The sequence below is a fragment of the Pocillopora verrucosa genome, chromosome 12 (genome assembly GCF_036669915.1).
Source record: "Pocillopora verrucosa isolate sample1 chromosome 12, ASM3666991v2, whole genome shotgun sequence".
Classification (NCBI taxonomy): domain Eukaryota; kingdom Metazoa; phylum Cnidaria; class Anthozoa; order Scleractinia; family Pocilloporidae; genus Pocillopora; species Pocillopora verrucosa.
In genome coordinates, this window is record NC_089323.1 from 17,589,234 (window position 1) to 17,608,867 (window position 19,634).

At 36.3% G+C, this 19,634-nt stretch overlaps 3 protein-coding genes across 6 annotated transcripts; all 3 read left to right on the top strand.

The window, feature by feature from the left end:
- The first annotated feature begins 109 nt into the window (after positions 1-109).
- Positions 110-7,206, top strand: LOC131799895 (thioredoxin). 3 transcript variants are annotated; one of them, XM_059117586.2, is made up of 5 exons: positions 110-264; positions 4,193-4,297; positions 5,768-5,830; positions 6,720-6,785; positions 7,021-7,206. In XM_059117586.2, the coding sequence occupies exons 1-5, from the start codon at positions 244-246 to the stop codon at positions 7,081-7,083; spliced, it is 318 nt and encodes a 105-aa protein (XP_058973569.1). In that variant the 5' UTR covers positions 110-243; the 3' UTR covers positions 7,084-7,206. The 3 variants fall into 3 exon arrangements, with proteins under 3 accessions (XP_058973569.1, XP_058973570.1, XP_058973568.1); XM_059117587.2 differs by lacking the exon at positions 110-264 and adding an exon at positions 1,989-2,144; XM_059117585.2 differs by lacking the exon at positions 110-264 and adding an exon at positions 2,817-3,052.
- A 1,720-nt stretch (positions 7,207-8,926) lies between these two features.
- LOC131799899 (thioredoxin) lies at positions 8,927-12,667 on the top strand. Its single transcript, XM_059117592.2, has 5 exons — positions 8,927-9,061; positions 11,064-11,168; positions 11,551-11,610; positions 12,218-12,280; positions 12,379-12,667. The coding sequence occupies exons 1-5, from the start codon at positions 9,041-9,043 to the stop codon at positions 12,442-12,444; spliced, it is 315 nt and encodes a 104-aa protein (XP_058973575.1). The 5' UTR covers positions 8,927-9,040; the 3' UTR covers positions 12,445-12,667.
- Positions 12,668-13,235: 568 nt separating this feature from the next.
- Positions 13,236-18,459, top strand: LOC131799898 (thioredoxin). Of its 2 annotated transcripts, none has more exons than XM_059117590.2 (6): positions 13,236-13,428; positions 15,721-15,754; positions 16,674-16,784; positions 17,154-17,213; positions 17,619-17,684; positions 18,229-18,459. In XM_059117590.2, the coding sequence occupies exons 2-6, from the start codon at positions 15,737-15,739 to the stop codon at positions 18,289-18,291; spliced, it is 318 nt and encodes a 105-aa protein (XP_058973573.1). In that variant the 5' UTR covers positions 13,236-13,428; positions 15,721-15,736; the 3' UTR covers positions 18,292-18,459. The 2 variants fall into 2 exon arrangements, with proteins under 2 accessions (XP_058973573.1, XP_058973574.1); XM_059117591.2 differs by having other exon boundaries at positions 13,239-13,428; positions 15,692-15,754.
- The last annotated feature ends 1,175 nt before the right edge of the window (positions 18,460-19,634 follow it).

Here is a 19,634-nt window from a genome sequence, read left to right on the forward strand (position 1 = left end):
GCAAGTCGCCTCACTATCCATCTCATTTCCCGAGTGAAAAAGTGTGAAGTGTTGTAAGATCTAAATTCCACAAGTCCATAGGTCCATAGTCATTCTCTCTTTACAGTAGATTCCAGGCTTCTCTCGTCCAAGTACATTCCCACTTCGAGAGTCGATCGGGAAGTTCAGTCAATTGACCGTGGAAAGTAAGGCCATTAATTGCCGGTTAATCATCTCAGAGATCAGATCATCAACAGACTAAACATGAAAATACTTGAAACTGTGGTAAGCTCTTGTCCTGTTGTCGTATTGCGTGAAGTAGGCATTCTTAGGTAATGTAAGTGAGTTTGTTAAAACAGCATGCTTGCTGACGAATGTGGAATTTTTCATCTGCTCTTCTCGAGTGTTTGTTTGTGTGCCGCGTATAAATTTTAGAATACCGGTTTATTCGCCAATTTCATTACCTTCAGATGATATTTGCTAATACCTTAATTGAAATCTGTTGTTAGTTTGTAAGATTACAAAATCGTCGTGTAACCATCAGTTTTGTCGCCCAGTCGATCTTGTACTTCGTCAACATAAATTAAAATCACATGAGGCTTCTAGAAGCCTCATGCGATCTGTTATATAATCGAGGGAGACGAGAGATTCGAAGCCAAATGGTGTTAAAACCTGCAAAGGCCTGCCTTAAATTCGTACAGCTCAGCATTTATTTTCGTCCATACCACGGTTTTCTAATTTTGATCAGCTTCTATATTCAGCTGGGAATTAATTGATTGATCATTCACGAGATAATGGTGTTCTACGTTGCGTGAGAAAGCTTTTTATCGTCTTTCTAGAAAACGACACAAAAGGAACAGAAATAGAAAACTTTACATAAATATAACAAAACACCAGCGTATATAATGGACTTGGCCTGAAGGCTAATCCATATCAGAGCACCCCTGAGAATGAATTTTCAAACTGATTGTAATTTACAATTTAAATTAAATTTTGTATGGCCTCTTGAAACCAGCCAGTGTTTCCTACAAAGAAGATCATGGGGTTGACGCCTATAGCTTGATGTCAGAATAGATATGTTTCCAAGAATCCTTGTTCTGTGGACTTAAAAAAAAACTTCTCCTTTCACTTTCACCACCGGATAAGCCTCCAATTGACCATTTTCATCTCCATTTATTTGTGCAAAAGTTTCACACTGTTATTCAAATATTGGCAGTTTAAAGAATGTTTGTCACCTTAACCTGATGTACTTGCACACCTGCTTCCAAGTCTCCTGAAGTGCTGTGGTGGAGCATTAGAAGCTCTGATCAGGAAGGCTTACAAAAAGGGAGAACTGCTTGACACAAAAAAAATGAATTTCTTGTAGTTTTAGTCTTAAAAATAAAGTGTCTTAACCCTTTCACTCCTAAGATCTAATTAGTAATCTTCCTTGCTATCTGCCATACAATTTATATGATTTTAGTTCAGAGAATTTGGTATTGGATCAACTAATAATCCCATAGTTAATATTCTTCTCTATTCCCATCACCTGCCTGCTTGATATTGTATTGATAATGTAAGGAGAAATTCAGTCTCGGTCACTTGTGAGAGTGATAGGGTTAACTACTTTTGTTACTTATTGTCAGTAGATCTACAGATGTCGGCCATCAAAATGTTTTATACTTTCTTGTCACACAGAACAAATATTTTACAGTTTCTCTTTTGCTAATTAAGGATAGCTTTGAGTAACTTTTTTTCTTATTTCTTGTTCCATTTTATTGTTGTGGTGTATTAGTTTATGTGAATGGTTCAGCCTAACCCTAGCCCTAACCCTAAGCAATTTATAAAAAAATATTAATGTGATCCACAATAATTTTCTTAATGTGGATTCTTTAATGTCACTCTCTGTAGTGTTGATATTGCTAATTGTTTTGTTTTGTGGATTGGCAACAGTGTTCTGTCCAAACACATTTTCAGGGGTATTTTGCATGAAATCTTTGTGGAAAAACTTAGTTTTGTTATATTCAGTCAAGCAGGAGAATGTTATTGTCAAACCCTAATTATTCAAACTCAGGGGATTGGGATGAATTGTTGGTATAATCAAGAATCCAGATAATCGAGAGTGAGAAAATCATCCTAGGGATAGGATCATCAACAGACTAAACATGAAAATACTTGAAACTGTGGTAAGCTCTTTTCTTGTTGTCGTATTGTGTGGAGTAGGTATTCTCAGGTAATGCAAGTGAGTTTGATAAAAATAATGGCATGCTTGCTGATGAATATGGAATTTTTCAGCTGCTCTTCCCGAGTGTTTGTTTGTTTATCTGCCAATTTCATTACCTGTAGATAATACTTGCAAATACCTAAATTAGAATCTATCATCAGTTTGAAAGATTTCAAGATCACTGTATATCCATGTTAGTGCCTAGTAGACCTTCAACTTGGTCAACATGAAGTAAAATCACACGAGGCTACAAGAATCTATGATCTGTTACGTGGTTAGATAGAGATGAGAAATTCCAAGCCAAATAGTTTTAAAATCTGCAAAGGCCTGTCTTAAATTTGTGCAGCCCTGTATTAATTTTCATCTATACGACAGTTTGCCATTTTTGATCGACTTCTATATTTAGCTGGGAATTAATTTATGAGAGATGATGGTTGTTCTACGTTGCACAAGAAAGCTTTTTATTGCCTTTCTAGAAAATGAAACAAAAGGAACAGAAATAGATAACATTACATAAGTATAACAAAACATCAGAATCCCTAGTGGACTTGGCCTGAGGGCTGATCCATAATTCTTTGGTGTCACTCTCTCAAGAATTGTTACTGCTAGCTGTTTTCTTTTGTGGATTGGCAACAGTGCTCTGCCCTACACACATTTTCAGTGGTATTTTGCATGAAATATTTGCAGGAAAACTTAGTTTTGTAATATTCAGTCAAGCAGGAGAATGTTATTGTCAAACCTTAATTATTCAAACCTGGGGGGTTGGGATGAATTGTGGTTATAATCAAGAATCCAGATCATCGAGAGTAAGAAAATTATCTCAAGGATAAGATCATTGACAGACTAGACATGAAAATACTTGAAACTGTGGTAAGCTCTTTTCTTGTTGTTGTATTGTGTGGAGTAGGCATCCTTAGGTAATGCAAGTGAGTTTGATAAAATGGCATACTTGGTGGCGAATATAGAATTTTTCAGCTGCTCTTCACAAGTGTTTGTGTGTCGCGTAATATTTAAGAATACTGGTTTATCTGCCAATTTCATTACCTGTAGATAATACTTGCTAATACCTAAATTAGAATCTATCATAAGTTTATGAGATTTCAAGGTTACTGTATAACCATGTTAGTGCCTAGTAGACCTTCAACTTCGTCAACATAAAGTAAAATCACACAGGGCGACTAGAATCTATGATCTGTTACATAAGTAGACGGAGACGAGAAATTCCAAGCCAAATAGTATTAAAATCTGCAAAGGCCTGCCTTAAATTTGTGCAGCCCTGTATTTATTCTTGTCTATACCACAGTTTGCCAATTTTGATCAACTTCTATATTTAGCTGGGAATTAATTTATTATAATGATGGATGTTCTATGTTGCATGAGAAAGCTTTTTATTGCCTTTCTAGGAAATGAAACAAAAGGAACAGAAATAGAAAACATTACATAAGTTTAACAAAACATCAGAATCCCTAGTGGACTTAGGGATAATCCTTAAAATCCAGATAATCAAGGTTGAGCTGTACTGTGAAACTTAGGAAACCATGAACATAGATATATTTAAAGAATGTTTTTGCATTTTAGCTCATATCTTAACATCAGTATGCTTATTCTCTATACCTATACATATTGTAAGATGCTGATGCGAAGAATTATTATTTAACAATCAGGAGGTTCTTTAGTTGGTGATCATTTTCTTAATTCTTTTGACTTTAATATGTGATTGAGTTAAATGCACTGACGCAACTGCAGAATGAGGTAAAGAAGCTTACTCTTATAACTGTTATACCCTGCCCTTTTCTGTGGTTTTTAATTGAGAAAATAGTCAGAGACTTATGCAGTATTTAATTTTTGTGGGAATTTTTTTCTTGGAGAACATGTTTTAATGGCATTGGAACTACTGGAAAATTGAGGCCCTGTTAATTTTTCATGCATCATAGTAGGCTCTGAAACTAAATTATCAAGTAGTTGTTTTTGTACATAATTATGGTTGAATGATATATTTTTTCACCACAGGAAGAATTTGATCAATTCCTCAAAGATGCTGGTTCAAAACTGGTTGTCATAGACTTCTTTGCAGATTGGTGTGGACCATGCAAGATGATCGCCCCGAAATTTGTGGTAACATGGATAATTTTTTTCAACAGGACCAGTTAACTCTAAGATCTGATTGACAATTCTCCCTTTAAGCTGCTACACATTTCCTTTTAAACTAGTTATGAGTATTTGATGTCAGATCAAGATAACAAATTCTACCTGACAAGTTTGATTATTCTTGTTACTTTTTGCTGGATAATTTATGAATATGAAAGGGAGAAGTTACATGCTAATCACTTCTGGGAGTTGAAGGGTTAAATATATAAATGTTAAGTTACATTAATCTCTAGGTTTAGTAACAACCTACTACAATTATCTGTCTCTTTTGTGATGGAAGTAACCCAAAAGGTTTCAAATGCATACCTCTAATGGAGCTCTTGGGTGACTACAATTTTTACCCCATGGAACAAACACTGTGACTGTTGTGGATCCTTGTCTGGTTTTTCAGACGATTCAGAGAACACATTCACAACGTGGAATGAAATGACAAGAATGCATCCAAACCAGTCACTAGACACTTTCATCTCCTTAATCATTCTAAACAACATATGGCAGTTTGCAGCCTCTCCTTACATCTAGGCAGTTCAGAAAGTCGCAAAACACTAGAACAAAAATTTATCTTCCAAATTGGCACTCTTAATCCCCATGGTATCAGCAAGCGCTTTTCATTCAACTAATTTATTCTCGTTTTCTCATACTCCCACCGATAGCGTAGCTCCACTTGCCACATATAAACCCACACACAACCCACAATGCCTCCAATTGCTCTGACAAAGGGCTAATGCCCGAAATGTCAGCTTTTTTACTCTTTACAATGGCCAATTTGTTTTCAACTCAGTTGTTAACACTAAATTACCTGGTTTTTCAAAGGATTCCTTTGTTGCTGAATACACAAAGTGTATTTGAAAGCAAATTTTAGCAGCTGGAGTTTTGATGGAGATGTTTGAATTATGCTTAATAGGTACAATATTATTTCAATTAAATGCCACCCTTAGTTAAATGTCACAGATGGAAGCAAAGGTACCAAATTGAATGATGAATGCCATCCTTGGAGAAACACAGCACCTGATTAGAAGAATGCGGCATTTAATATGTAACACTTCTACTTCCAATTGTGACCTGGACATGGTTTCTGTTTCAATTATCAATACGATATCAAGCAGAAAAGTGATGAGAATGATGAAAAACCTCAAATAAGGAGATTATCATCTGATCCAGTACTAAATTCTCAGAACTAAAATGAAAGTCATTGTATTGCTGGCAGTAAAAAGAGTCACTAAAGAGATCTTGGAAGTGAAAGGTTTAATGTTTATCAGATACTGTAATAAACTAATGAAAACAGCAATGTGTAGCAGCTAGAGGAGAGAATTAACAATCATATCTTGAGAGTTAAATGGTCATGCTGGAAACTGGGTTAAAATTACTTCAATGATTAAAGGCTGATTTTCTTGTTAAACTCCATTAATTATATCAATAGATGTAATTCTTTTTTAGAAAATGGCTGATGATTTCAAGGCAGAAGTGGAGTTTGCAAAGGTGAATGTGGATGAAAATACGGTAAGTTGGCTTTGCTTGAGCATTGATTCAGCTCTGAAAGTTTACCTATGAAATGTTATGATCATAATTTACAGATGTCCTGTAGTTGAAGCATCTGACTGCAAAATGAACTGCAGTAGTGTTGCAAGTGAATTGACTAAAAAAGGAATACAGTAGTGTAAACTGCTGCTTATAACTCCAGGGCTTATACAACTGCGTAAGGGGTTTAGAAGGGCTTTTTTATAATCCTTTGTCCCCTATGAATGACCAGCATTTATCTTCTCCTTACAGTACCACCCCTGATTCATATGTTAAGGTCATAAAAATAAAGGAAATGGTCCCCAACTAAAGAAGCTCTTGATTGTTAGAAAAATTCTCCTAGTCAGCTCTCAAGGAAATGCATAGAGAACAGTACTGACAAAACACATGCTAATGTGAGGGTGTAAAGGGTTTGACAGAGGGGCTTATATCAAGAACAGAAAAAGCGCTTCAAAACAAGTTATAGCAGAGCTGATCAAGATATGTGATGCTTTAAGATGTCACAAAAATTGAATTTGTTTCAATGAATTTGGAACAGAATTAAACCTGGCAACACTAATAAAACTGGCATGTAGCTAAACAGAAGTTCAGACTTTTTCCTTAAAGTTCATGTTTGCTCAGATTCAACTGATTCACCAAGGGGTTCTTATCTCTTAAAACAAGAAGAGGTGGACAGGGGCTCATATCTGGGGGGGGAGGGGGGGAGGGGGCAATCAAAGGTATTTTCTTTTGTTTTATGGGTAGATGGGCTTACATGTATAACTAGTATGGCTTAGTAATAGGGGTGTTTATAGCTGATGTTTACAACATGCACATGGAGCAATTTTCTGAGTTTGACAATTATACATTTGTGTTGTATATCTGAATACAGGAAACTGCTGAAAAAGAGGAGATTTCAGCTATGCCAACTTTTAAGTTTTACAAAAATGGTGCTAAGGTGAGTCACTTTCCATATTGCAAGTATTATTGCTCAGAAATGATCATTATTAGTATTTGTAAGTGTTAACTTTTTTAATTTTCTGCTTGAGCATGGAATGTTCACAGAAGGATTTCAACCTCAGACTTTCTGTACCAATTAAATAGCTACCGCAGTTTCTGTGATGTAAATATTGACATCCAAGCTCTGTTGACTTGTTCTTTTTTTTCCTTTTTTTTTTAATTTCTTTTTGTAGATAGATGAAGTCACTGGAGCAAGAGAGGATCAAATTCTTGAAAAAATCAAGATGTATAAATGATGACTTTGGATTTCAAAGGGGAACAAGTTCTTCACACTGTTGATTTTTCTTTCATGACTATTGATTGTAACAAACATGCATTAGAAATACTGTACTTCAATAAAAGTGATAGACATGTATGAATATTGTGTGATCTGCAATTATTATATACTCTGTGTCTGAGAGAATTGTTTTTTTACTTATTAGTTGGGAAATGTTACTGTTGTTTGTTCCTATTTACACCTGTTACTTGCACAATGTTTGGCAATTTTTGGCAATTTTTTTTGATTGTGAGTTTACATAATTTAAGGCTCTTTAAAAAGTATTTGCCAACGTTTTTTCTGCATTTCAATCAGTTGTCTGTTTACTTGATGGTTTGTTTGATGTCTTTTTTTCAGAGATTTTCATCATCTAGTATTCCAAGGTTTTTTTGGAATTACAGACTTGTCCTCAGTAACAATTGACAGGTGTTGGGTAGGGTGGGGGGGGGGAGCTGAAGTGAGAAAGGGGCAGCAGCTTGGCTAGAGGTAGAGCTCTGCCAGCATCGGAGCTCTCTTATTGTTTAGGACAATGCGTGATGGGTTTGAAGCATGGAAATTAGTGATACCCCCTAGATACTTCTGGGTTCAACTGGAAGCAACATGTCTACACTGTAGGGCAAAATGACCACTTCTTGAGGCAAGGTCACTCAGCTAGGGGGAGGGGTGGGAGAAAGTTGGGGAGTTTGGCTAATGAGGTCATGTGACCAGCTTTCATCGACATCCTCATTTTCCTAATCTGCTTTGCATGTGTCCCTTCTTTTCTACAACCATCCATATCCCCTTTGAACAAATCCAGATTCATTGATCCTTGCATCACCAGTTCCCGTCTTAAAAGTCCAGCCATTTCAGTATTCATTGCTTAGTGAGCCGGTAAGCAGGAATTGATAGTTTTTCTTTATTACACACAGTATTAATATGAAATAATGATCATTAGTTTAAACTGTACATGTGCTGCTGTCGGTAGTTTCAGGTTAGAAATAATCATGTCAGCAGACTCTATCTTTTAAGCTTCAACTCATTAAAACTGATTTTCTTTCACACTTTTTCGGTTCAAAAAGAAAGAAGAAAAAATTCTATCTTTGATCTACATTAGCAAGATCTGAGCTCAGTTGAGTGTAGCAGTATATGTGTACATTATGAAGGGATAGCTGCTGCAATTGAGAGGCTGGTACCCAGTGAAGCGTTGTAACAATCAGAACAGGCTTTCTGTGCCGGAGGCTGGAAATGCTCGGACGTGCAAAATTCGTTTGTCGCCTCTGTGTTATTCTCCTTCCCTGAATCCTCACTACTGAGAGATGGAAAGGAGCAGCTCTGGGTGCGAGAACTCCTCTCTTTATACCACTTGAGTAAAAGAAACAAGGTTTCGAGAAACATGAATGCGCTTACTTAACATAATAGACAGAGAGAAAAATGACAACAAGAAACGCGTCTGCAACAGGAAACGCGTTTGCGATCAGAAGCTGCTTTTTCTTTTAAAAGAGGTACGTAATTTACTTATCTGCCGCGCTCTAAAATTAAAGGATGTTTGGCCGATCTTGATATTGCCATGGTAAAACTATTGAAATTTTGACTGAATTGTATATCCATTTTCTTGATTGTGCACAGTTTATCTTTTAATGTAATACTTATGACCATCATTATTTTACTCAAACGCCGAAACAAATGAAAATCGAGGTCAAAATGAGATTAATAATAATTCCAGTCTTTTTGTGTTTTTGTTTTTTTTCTTCGATCTTGTTACTAATGGAGGCCAAGCGGAACTAGGAAAATGAAAAGAAACGTCACAATTAATAGAATTATTAGGGTTCTTCCAAGCGTGAGATCACGTTCCGAATATATTAGTTTGAAAATTTCCTGTTTGGAGTTATCAGTCGACCCATAACCTCCAGTCGAAATTCGACACTCCCGTTAAACTGATTTCCAGCGTGGAAGGGAAAATGAAAGAGTTAACGACTTTGGTAGGTATTATGATAAATTAATTGAAAAGTCGTCAGTTTAGCCTACGGTTGAAGGTGCAGTACATTTATTTTTAGAAAAGCTCTCTCATTTCGTTTCAACATACGTTGATTTGGTCATATTTTGAGGAGACCTGCTGCTCCATTTTAATGTTCAATAGATTTTATTTTGCCAACCATGGGAGGGGAATGTTTAATCTATGATAGAAAGCTTACAATATGCAGCTAAGATGTTGCGATCTTCATGACGGGTACTGTTTACATCATGAGGAGAGCGATGAATCGTCGTCATATCTGTCCTTCATCCCAAGAACTACAACTCTGGGAAATAATTATAGTTCTGGATTTGCGTAGAGAGTGCAAGACAAAATGACTAACGAATTTTGAAACGATTCGAAACAGTGTTTGAAAAAAAAACTCTTGGTTATAATTTCGTTATTTACTCCTGTTTTGGATAAAAAACTTTTAGTAATATGCTAGTTTTTTAATTGCGTCTGTTTATCTACCTACGTAGGCTGATTATTCAGCAAAAAAAAAAAAATCATGTTTAAAGATGTGCTGTAATTTCAATGAGGGAAAATTCGCTTTTAACCAATATAATCTGTTGTAATGACAGCCCGTGAGGCAACTTAACAGCTGTCAAAGTAATATGAGAGCCATCATTAACAATAACTTAGTATTACCCAACAGGTGCAATATTGTTAACTAGAAAATTATTGATAGCCGACAACAAAATGGAACTCAACCAGTTGGGCATAAGATAAAATATGGACTGGATCACTAGATCCTTGGACTTTTGGACTATTTTTTGGACTAATTTTTGGAACATTTATTGGGAGGAGGTAGACCATTAGTACTAAGGGAGGGGCGCGATGCGGTCTATCAGTGCTCAGAGAGGGGTGCATGGGAGGCAAACTGTCGTTACTGAGGGAGGGGTGGAAGACGAACTATTAGTACGCAGGGAGGGGTGGGAGGTTGTTGTATTAGTAAATGCTAATGATTAATGGAGTTTTTAATGGATTATTCAAATTATTTTGAGCGGTTTTTCGACTTACTATTTTAGGTCAAAATTTTTGCGCTGGCTCGTAGCGTTTCTTTATTTTTTTTTGTCACGCGAGTGCGAAACTGGCACCCAAACACTGGACTATAATTGTTATTGAAAATATCGCTAATTTCCGTTTTCGATCCTCCACTGTTGGGTCACGCGTGTACCTTTTAAGTCGACTTGTGCCAGCGCTTAATGATACACGCTGGTTACCATGAATCATCCACTAGTTGCTTCACGTTTTCCTTGGTGAATACAGTATATCATGACCAAAAATAAAGAAACGCTACGAGTCAGCGCAAAAGTTTTGACATAAAAATAGTCAGTCGAAAAACCGCTCAAAATAATTTGAATGATCCATTAAAAACTCTATTGATCAGTATCATATAAACACTTTTAGAGAAAAACTACGTCATTTCAGATGAGTCAGTCATGTATTTACCCCCTTTTTTTGTAATCAAGGTTTTATCTCTCTTGCTTAGCACAGCATATAAAATGTTTTGACTCCCTGCCTCAGCCGTAAGCGGAAGACGCCTTGTGTTTCAGTAGCAAAATCTTATTTCCTTTAGTATCACATATTCCAGAAGCAAAGAGTATCTCGGGTTTTAAAGAATGGTATTTTTCTCTTGATCATTTCCATTAGAACATGAAGTTTTAATTTAGCTACAAAATTGTCTGGCTTGTGCGATGAGTTTACTTTTGAGATCTTAAAACTTGCATTAACCCTTAACACCCTAACATCAGAATCTATATTCTCCGTACTATTCACTATACATTTCCCAAGGTGCTGACAAGGAGAATTTGTTTGATAATCAAGAGCTACTTTAGTTGGTGATCATTTCTTCCATTCTCATTACCTAGATGTTTGGTTCAAGAGTGATGTTGTAAGGAGAAATTAGATGCTTGTCACTCTTAGGGGTTAAAGGCTTAAAAGCTTCATTTTGTTTTTGTTTCACACAGAAAGAACTGAATGAGCTTCTTGAAAGTAGCGGAGTCAAGTTGGTCGTAATCGACTTTTTTGCCGATTGGTGTGGTCCTTGCAAGATAATGGGACCTAAGTTTGAGGTATTCGAATATCGAAAAAATTTCTTTTATAAAAACTTAAAGGGATTAGCGTAGTGTATCTAATGCAAGTAAGCAAACCTCAGTGATACAGTCATAAAGGGTCTGAAAATTTGTGCCAAAGGCTTCTAACAGATTAAGGCTTTTTCCTTATCTTCTATAATTCTGTCACGCACACCGTCCTTTCCGGGACAAGGGTAACTGGGTTACAGAGTTCATGGGGTGCCTGTGACTCCGTACACGTCTTAAAATAAAATGTCTCTTGTTAATGACCTGTTATGCTCCCAATCTTCAGTAAGAGCCTGGTAAAGGGTCCTTCCGTCCCCACTCTACCCCCAAACTATTTTTTTTATCTATTGTGCTGTTGATTATCATTTTTTCATAGGAATTGGCCATGAAGTTCCCGGATGTTGTATTCGCCAAAGTAAACATTGAGAGGGGAAAGGTATGCATGAGAGGAGGGTTGACAACCAATGAGGTGCACTGTCACTCGCGAAGATATGATTTTCCGAATGATGTAATCCTTATTTTTCAGATTCTTGGTCTATATTTTGATATGTCATGAGAGGATTCATTTTCTCGCAGCCACAGCATATTGCATGAGCCTCTTTATCACTGATTGACATATCAATTTTTCCTCCTTTTATCGTCCGGTGGAAATGTTGCCTTTCCCTTTTTTTGCACAGTTTTTGCGTTCACTGGAGAGGTCAGTTAAGCATTTATCGGGATTACGAATGAATGCGCAGGAAATGAAGATTCGTAAGAATCCCGTGATCGCTAAGGGAAAAGGTGCGATCGTATGCAGTTTAGTAAGAAATGAATGGAAATAGGTATTCCAATTGGGAAACTGAAACGCTTTACTGAAAATAGCCTGACCTTCACCAATAAATAAAAACCAACTGCAAGCAAACCAGAACAAGTATGACCGGAAATAAATTTGAGGAGTTGGTTCCAGTCTTTCAGCTCCGGTCATAAGTGCTGATAAGTTAGCAGGCGGCCAAAATGCCATTAACTTGACAACTTGAATTTGAAATCAATTATATATTTTTCAGGAGCCAACCAAACATTATAGTATTACCTCTATTCCACATTTCAAGTTTTTCAAGGAAAAAAAGGTAATTAACACAAAATTATTTTATACAAACTTGCCTTCTTGAATATCATTTGCTATACTGATTTATCCTCACTGATTTCCTTTTTTTACTAATTTTAGGAAGTGGATAACCTCAGAGGCGCTGATGAAACAATTCTTACACAAAAAATTGAAAAATGGCAGTAATCGTGGAGTTGATTTAAAAAGTGAACACATTTTTGATTAGAGAAAATTATTTGTACTGAAAGAATATCCTACTTGAGATTTATTTGTGATCCAGCTTTTGAATTAATATTGGTCGATGCTTTAGCCTGTACATTTTGAGTCCATCTATTTATTTCATGTAGTTGTAAAGGGTTGATACAGTAAACCAGATCCATCTGCCGAAGAAAAGTTGTTTGATTAGCCTTTGCTGTAATATCATTTTTTTCAATTTTTAGTCTCACCTTAGTTGTCACTTAGATCAAGCTGATGCGATTTTTTCATTTTTAGCATTTAACCCTTAAAGGCCCAAGAGTGACTGATATTTTATCTCTCCTTAAAGTATTACCCTTAAATCGATTGTAAAGATCATGAGAAAAAAGGAAATGATCACCAACTCAAGAAACTCTCACCGCTTATGTCAAAATTTGAAATATCATCGTCACAGGTTTTCGTTAATTTAAACACACGTTACTCTGTTGACAAGTTTAACGACCCTGTGTTTGAATTGAATTGAAGGCAACTGCCTGTCTGTGTAAATACATCTATTACGTACATAGAGAGAACAAATCATGAACATTGAAAACCCTGAAAAAGTACACCACACCAGAAATCACCTTTGCTTAGCCTTTTGTATTTTTGTTTATATTCCCTAATAGCATCCAGTAATTATTTGCAGTTGGTCCGTATGAAACGACATTATTTTCTCGTCCAATCAAAAGTGGACTGTATGCTGGACACAAAATATAATTGGCGCAGCTTTTCCGGCGTAAGCGTCTCTTTCTTTTTATTCTTTGCAATAAAAATGCACTGTATTTTTTCAACCGGAAAACACCTGGACTTAGATTAACGAAAACAGCAACAACACAAATTTCAGCGCGGAGCAACCGTTTTCTCAGAGAGAAACCAAGATTTTTGTGAGCCCCAGAAGTTTAAATATTGAGGGATTTCATTTTGCAAGGCATAGAGGTGAGTTCTTTTGAAAAACAATGGTGTAGGTTTTTGCATTTCCGGCCGGCCTACGTCCGCTGAAGCTAAATGTTGATATTTTTATTATTTCATGTTCATATAATTCAAGATATATTTATTTCGTACGGGCTGGTTGCTCTATATAGGTATTAAATAATGACAGTTTGAATTTTCGAAATAATTTAGCCGTTTCTCTTTCAATTCCAAAGCAAAAAGCTTCACGAAATGTGAATTCTTTATGTGATTGAAAAAATGCAAACTGCAGCAGCCAAAGATGAAATTTGAATAAAATTAACTGTAGTAATGCCTCTGACATCTTTAATGATCTTTCCTTCGCGGTAAGTACGGTATATATTTTGCATAAATTTGCTACACATTTTTAAAACAAAATGTCATGCAAACCGAAGCGACGGAGAAGAAAAATTAAACGCAATGTTTCATCGGCATTTTATGGAAAATCTTTCCGAAATTTACCTCTTTGCTTTTGGTAAATACGTGACTGACTAGTCTAAAATTTAACTCATTTCAACCTGGCAGGGTGCGAAACAAATTCATTTTTAGAAATAAAAGCAGCGCGAGTTTGGTTTTAGTTGAGTCGATCGATCATATCAATGTTATTTCCCTCAAATATATTCATACCAGAATTCCTTATCGAGTTAATTTATTGATTTAACTAATACCTAAACGTTGCTCTGTGAATATTATTTTCTAAGGTGTATCATTCTTATTCAGCAATTATTTATTTTTAAAATCATGAATTCCTTACAAAAAAAGAAAAAAAAAGAAAATGGCAAGTTAAATGCGTACATTCAACTTTCCTTATTTAAATCTTACTACTCATTCACTAAAGGAAAGGAGACTCGATTGCGATTGGCTCCTAAGACAATGGCTAACCGGTGGTAACGACACCAATTAAATATCAACACAGAAAGTTCCTCAGTGAATATATATAATGGAGAGAAAATTGAACTTGGATTTGAAACTCTTCGGTTGCATCTAAATCAAATTAGTTAACATTTTCGTATCGACTCGCTCTGCACTTGTGATTTCCTCGGTTTTTATTTTTTTTCTGCTGTTGTCGCTCGAGCTTACTTTATTTCGGCTCTTCGTTATTGAATGTAAACCTCCATAATTATTTCCTTCGTGTACACCTGCCTGTAATTTCCCCTACTCTTTCACATTAATGTCCATTTGTTTTTGGTCGCTTCCGATCATTCGTTAACGTTCTTGTTATAAATCAAACGCGAACCGCCAGTCGTTCGTTTTAAGATCGGTTATTGGTGTTCTACTTTCCTTTTCATTCGTAACTCTACTCTGTTATGCTGTTTACTGAAATGCAGTTCAATTATCAAGTTCATCACGTTACGATACGCTTAAAACATATTTTTTCGGTTTTCAAAAAAATCCTTGCGAGTTTCTTTTTTATATTTCCATCATCGTCTTTCTTGGTGACAATTTATTGATTATGTATGGAGAAATTACAACCCCCCCCCCCCCCCCCACATACACACTCACTCACACCATCCTCTCATCCTCTAAACCAATCACATGCGGAGCTAAAAACAGTCGCGACTAGTTCACCCGCGTTTTCCCGCGCTTCAAGCAATTTGCTTGTTTTTATTTTAAGTAGTGATTGGTTCCTTCTGACATTAACCTTTGACCTGACTGGCCGTTGTGATTACTTTAGTTTGGAATTCGTGTAGTCAAACTTAAATGTCTCTAACATGAAATTAAGAAGACCTTTCCTGTTAATCAATGAAATGTTGAAAGCGGATGAAAACGTCATAATAGTTATCAATGGTAATATCTACAGTTGCTTAGTGAGGTTATTTTTAATCCTAATAAATAAACATTTAAAGAGACTTTAATAGTTGGCGGGATCATTAGTTGATCCAATACCAACTAACATCCCAAGAATTGTACGGCAGACAGTACGGAGAATTACTTGTGAGATCGGGAGTGAAAGGGTTAAAAACTAACTGATTTTTCTTCAAGTTTAGCCAAAATAAAAAATTTGTATAGTTTCAAATGGTAAAATGACCCGAAAGGAATAATAATGATCTAAAACAGATCAAGAAGGGAGAAATTTGAAAAGATTGCAAACCACAAACGTGAGAACGGTTCTTCAATATTCACAGACAGTGACGTAGTTACCTTTAAATCACATGGTAATCTTTTATGTTTGTTCATGCACCGCCTGTTCCGCATTCGACAAACAACACGCCAATTTTGTTTCCCTTCATGACTGTCACTTTTCTAATAGGTTTACAACAAAATATCATAACTTTTCAGCAAATATTACGAAGAAATGGAGTTCACCAATAAGGTGAGTTATGTTTTTCATTAGTAATAACTAAAATACGACAGATAAATAACTTAAATCTCGGTTATTTATGGGAATTCAGCTGTTAACTCAATATCGGGTAATAAGCCGTCTATTTGAACACTCCACACCAAACGATGGGCTATGAGTCTAGACAACGGAGAGGTTTTTGATTCTGAAGTTCGCATTCATGAGGGGGAAAAAGCTGAAATTTTAAAGAGCCGCGGATTTCAGACTTTCGTGAGCGATTTGGAAACCAAATTTGCATTGTTAACTTTCGATTCTATTCCTTGTTCTCGCCTATTTTATTTATTATCATTGAGTCAAAACATCGATAAATTGAAATTTAAACGAGTTTTCAGTTTGATGAAAATGACGCGTTTTTCATTTGAAACAAACTTTCAATGTAAATTGATATTTAAAAGTATATCGAATTAAATCTACTCAGTTATGTATCTAGGTCAAATTTTTATATTTTTATGCATAATTAAAATGTCAGCCACATCATGAGTTCTCACCACATCACGTCTGTATATATGATAAATTTCCTGCTTAAATGCTAAATGCTAACATGTCGTATCCAAACTTGAATTTATTTACAATTTACTGAGTATTTTAACATGATTCGTGTGCACGCGAACGAGATTAGTGAAATGTTTTCCGTGACTTTTGGCGATTTAAATGTACGAAGGATGTCGGACTCGTCTCCAGTCATCTTTCATTTGTCTATGGAAGAGTACGAGTGAGACGGGAATGAGTCTGATTGATACGCAACGAAGGAGATGGCGGGAAAGTATTTTCTTCCCATATCTCGTTGTGCGCCTATGCAGAGATAACTTGAAGAAAAATTCACCAACTAATCACGCTAATATTTAGTTCATGTACAAATCATTTATTTTGTTTTTTTTTCTTCTTTGAATAGGACGAGTATGAACAATTCCTAAAAAGTCCAGATAACAAAGATAAGCTGATAGTGATCGACTTTTATGCGGATTGGTGTGGTCCGTGCAGAAAAATCAAACCAGCTTTCAGGGTGAGTGATGAGATAAAGAACGGACGTTAGAAGAGCACGGGGGGGGGGGGGGTTTAAGATACATGTGAACCGTACCCCTCTCCTCTGGTATAAAAATTTGGAACGAAAGGTACCTTGATTTTCTTCTGAATTCCAATATAACGGTGACATTTAAGTCCCCAGCTCCACCCCCTTACCCCACTTTTTTTTTTATCGTGGTTTCGTCATTCTTCGGTTTGTGACTGTATTAATGAGATATTGACAGATGTAGTTGCTCCAAATAAACATTTCTACTTCAGTTATCTTGAATGAAACATCTGTGTATATGTGTGAGGGCGGAAATTTGCGCCCAAAAGATTGGTGTAAAAAATTTGCATTTTCTTTTAACAGAAACTCGCTGCCAAGTTTACTGATGTAGTCTTCGCAAAAATTGATGTTGACGAAGCTGAAGTAAGTGAACAACTATTAAACAGAAAGACACAAACAGTGAATAAAAAAAAAATTTTACTTTAATGATAGTTGATATTAGCAAACAGTGACGATGTGACTAAGATGACATTTATAGTCAAGATTACATATGACGACACGTGATAACACCTGACAACACGTTTCTTTAGCTCAGTGGTAGAGTATCGGAGCGCAAAGTCCGAAGTTTTGATGTTCCATTCCTCGTGAGAGAATCAGATGTTTTTCTTTGTTCTGTGATCTTGATAAAAAGATAAACAGCATTCTTTAAGGTGTTGTTGCTGTCTCTATTTTTCTGTTGGTAAATGACATCAATATGTCATGATAGCCTTGGATGGGGAAAAAGGGCAGGTCATTATGCGTTAGATGTGTATTGTTTTGTCTTTGTAGGCCATAGCCGAGGCGGAAAACGTAGAAGTCATGCCTACATTTGTTTTTTACAAGAATGGAAACAAGGTAATCGAAACAAGGCACTTAAAGAAGAACTTACACGAGTTTTAATACAAGTGACAAAATAAGTGGGCATGCTCAGCTCGCGTGAACAGAGACAATCATTGCGCAAAATGACTGCCGTCTGAAAAGTCTCACTATTCAAGTAGGCCGACACTGGCCGCGCATGCACATTTATTTTTTCCGCTGTGCTGTTTTACCTTCTAAAACACAGGCATGTGTTTTTCGAACGATAATGGCGATAACAAAAAATTTTGGGCATGCTAACGTTATATGATACCTCTCGCTTAAAGTTCAATGTCTTTAACCCTCTAACCCTGAGGGCGACAAGCATCTCATTTCTCACTACGGTATCACTCCTGAATAAAACATTAGGCTCGTGAGAATTAAGCATATGATCCCAAATTTGAAAAGCTCTTGATTTTCATCTAAATTCTCCTTGCCAATTCCATAAGAAATGTATAGAGAACAGTATGGAGAATAAAAATGCTGATATCAGGGTGTAAAAAGTTGACTGAAACTATTTGCTTTGTTTTTCTTTTTATTCCAGTTACATTCATTCAGTGGATCAAACGAAAAGGACTTAGAAGAAAAAATAAAAGAACTTAAGTAGTATTCTTTCCTACATTTAACAAGGACAAAATTAAAAACTTTCCTTTTCTGTTATGACAATATTTTGACCGAAAGAATCACTCATATATTGATTTTAATGGAACCTAATGTCGATGTTATTGTTGTAACTTTTGTGGAAATTCGAAACATGATTTATGATTTATATTGAGTTTGTACCTAAGATTTTTATTTTGTATCTGGGTCAGGATAACCAAAGCGAACTGGGACCTAACTTGTGCTGATGACTCACCAAACACTCTCAGTTCGTCTCAACATTTTATACGCAGACCCGCTGACGAAATCCCATCTCACTTTCCTTACCTCAGCCCTAGAGTTTCAGTAGTAAAACTCGTTTCTCCTTTGTTTTTCCGTTGTCGTGATGGCGGCAGCACAATATGCGATCATTTTGAAAACAGAGAAAGACTGGGTGACTTGTTTGGGTTCAGGGAAGGGGTGTGGGTAGGTGGAGAGAGGGGTTGGGGCTGCTGAAGTAGAACGGGGGGGGGGGGATGGAGATGGAGAGTTTCTTTCAGAGTCTGAAATTTACGTCTTTTACTTCTGCTCCCTTATATCTCTGTCTACGTTTCCAGTCATGAACCAGGGAGAAAAAAGAGAAAAGGAATGCATGAGAAAATTGAGGAGGTAGAGAAAACACATGGAATGCGCGCAAAAATGAAGACGAGAAAAAGTAATGGCGAGGGTATACTTAGTTTAGGGGTTTGGAATGGGGTGGGGTCACGAGGAGACTCCTTGCAATTGGAAGAGAAGCACGAGGAATCACACCAAGGGTGTGTGCACAGGGGCGAGGTGCGGAGAACTGAGAACGACCGAGAAACTGAGAACGGGGAACGTAAGATGTCTTTGGGGCAACCATAGAGTAACCACGCAGAGAATGCATCGAAAAAAGTTAATTCACGTCATGAAAATGGCACTAAATAAATGTCGTTTTAATGGTCACATATTACAAGAAATGGCTCAAGTAAAGAACCGAAAAAGGTGATTTATTCTTGCTTTGATGAGATTCTTTGTTCTAAATAATTACAAACTTTTTTCTTATCGTTCTGGAGGAATGAAAGTGTCATCAATTTGATCCGTCATATTGAAAATGACATGGGGATTGTTTCAAGGCGTACTGCCAAACTTCTCAGAACGTTCGGATGAGGTACTTACTTCAACTTGAAATCGCTCAGGCTTAAAAGAATCTTCACTCTAATTGATCAAGAATTTCGATATTCCTATAGTTTTATTGAGAGGTAAGTGAGCGATCATTTATAGGTCTAAAACAATAGGCGAGCTTACGAGAAAACTTAAAACAATATTACAAAAACACCTCAAAAAGACCTT

Bases quoted from the DNA above. Each gene is read 5' to 3' on its own strand.
- LOC131799895 (XM_059117586.2), top strand. From the start codon at position 244: ATGAAAATACTTGAAACTGTG. The intron at 265-4,192 runs GTAAGCTCTTGT...TTTTCACCACAG, and splicing joins TGAAAATACTTGAAACTGTG to GAAGAATTTGATCAATTCCT. The intron at 5,831-6,719 runs GTAAGTTGGCTT...ATCTGAATACAG, and splicing joins TGAATGTGGATGAAAATACG to GAAACTGCTGAAAAAGAGGA.
- LOC131799899 (XM_059117592.2), top strand. From the start codon at position 9,041: ATGAAAGAGTTAACGACTTTG. The intron at 11,169-11,550 runs GTATTCGAATAT...ATTTTTTCATAG, and splicing joins TAATGGGACCTAAGTTTGAG to GAATTGGCCATGAAGTTCCC. The intron at 11,611-12,217 runs GTATGCATGAGA...TATATTTTTCAG, and splicing joins TAAACATTGAGAGGGGAAAG to GAGCCAACCAAACATTATAG.
- LOC131799898 (XM_059117590.2), top strand. The intron at 16,785-17,153 runs GTGAGTGATGAG...TTCTTTTAACAG, and splicing joins AAATCAAACCAGCTTTCAGG to AAACTCGCTGCCAAGTTTAC. The intron at 17,685-18,228 runs GTAATCGAAACA...TTTTTATTCCAG, and splicing joins TTTACAAGAATGGAAACAAG to TTACATTCATTCAGTGGATC.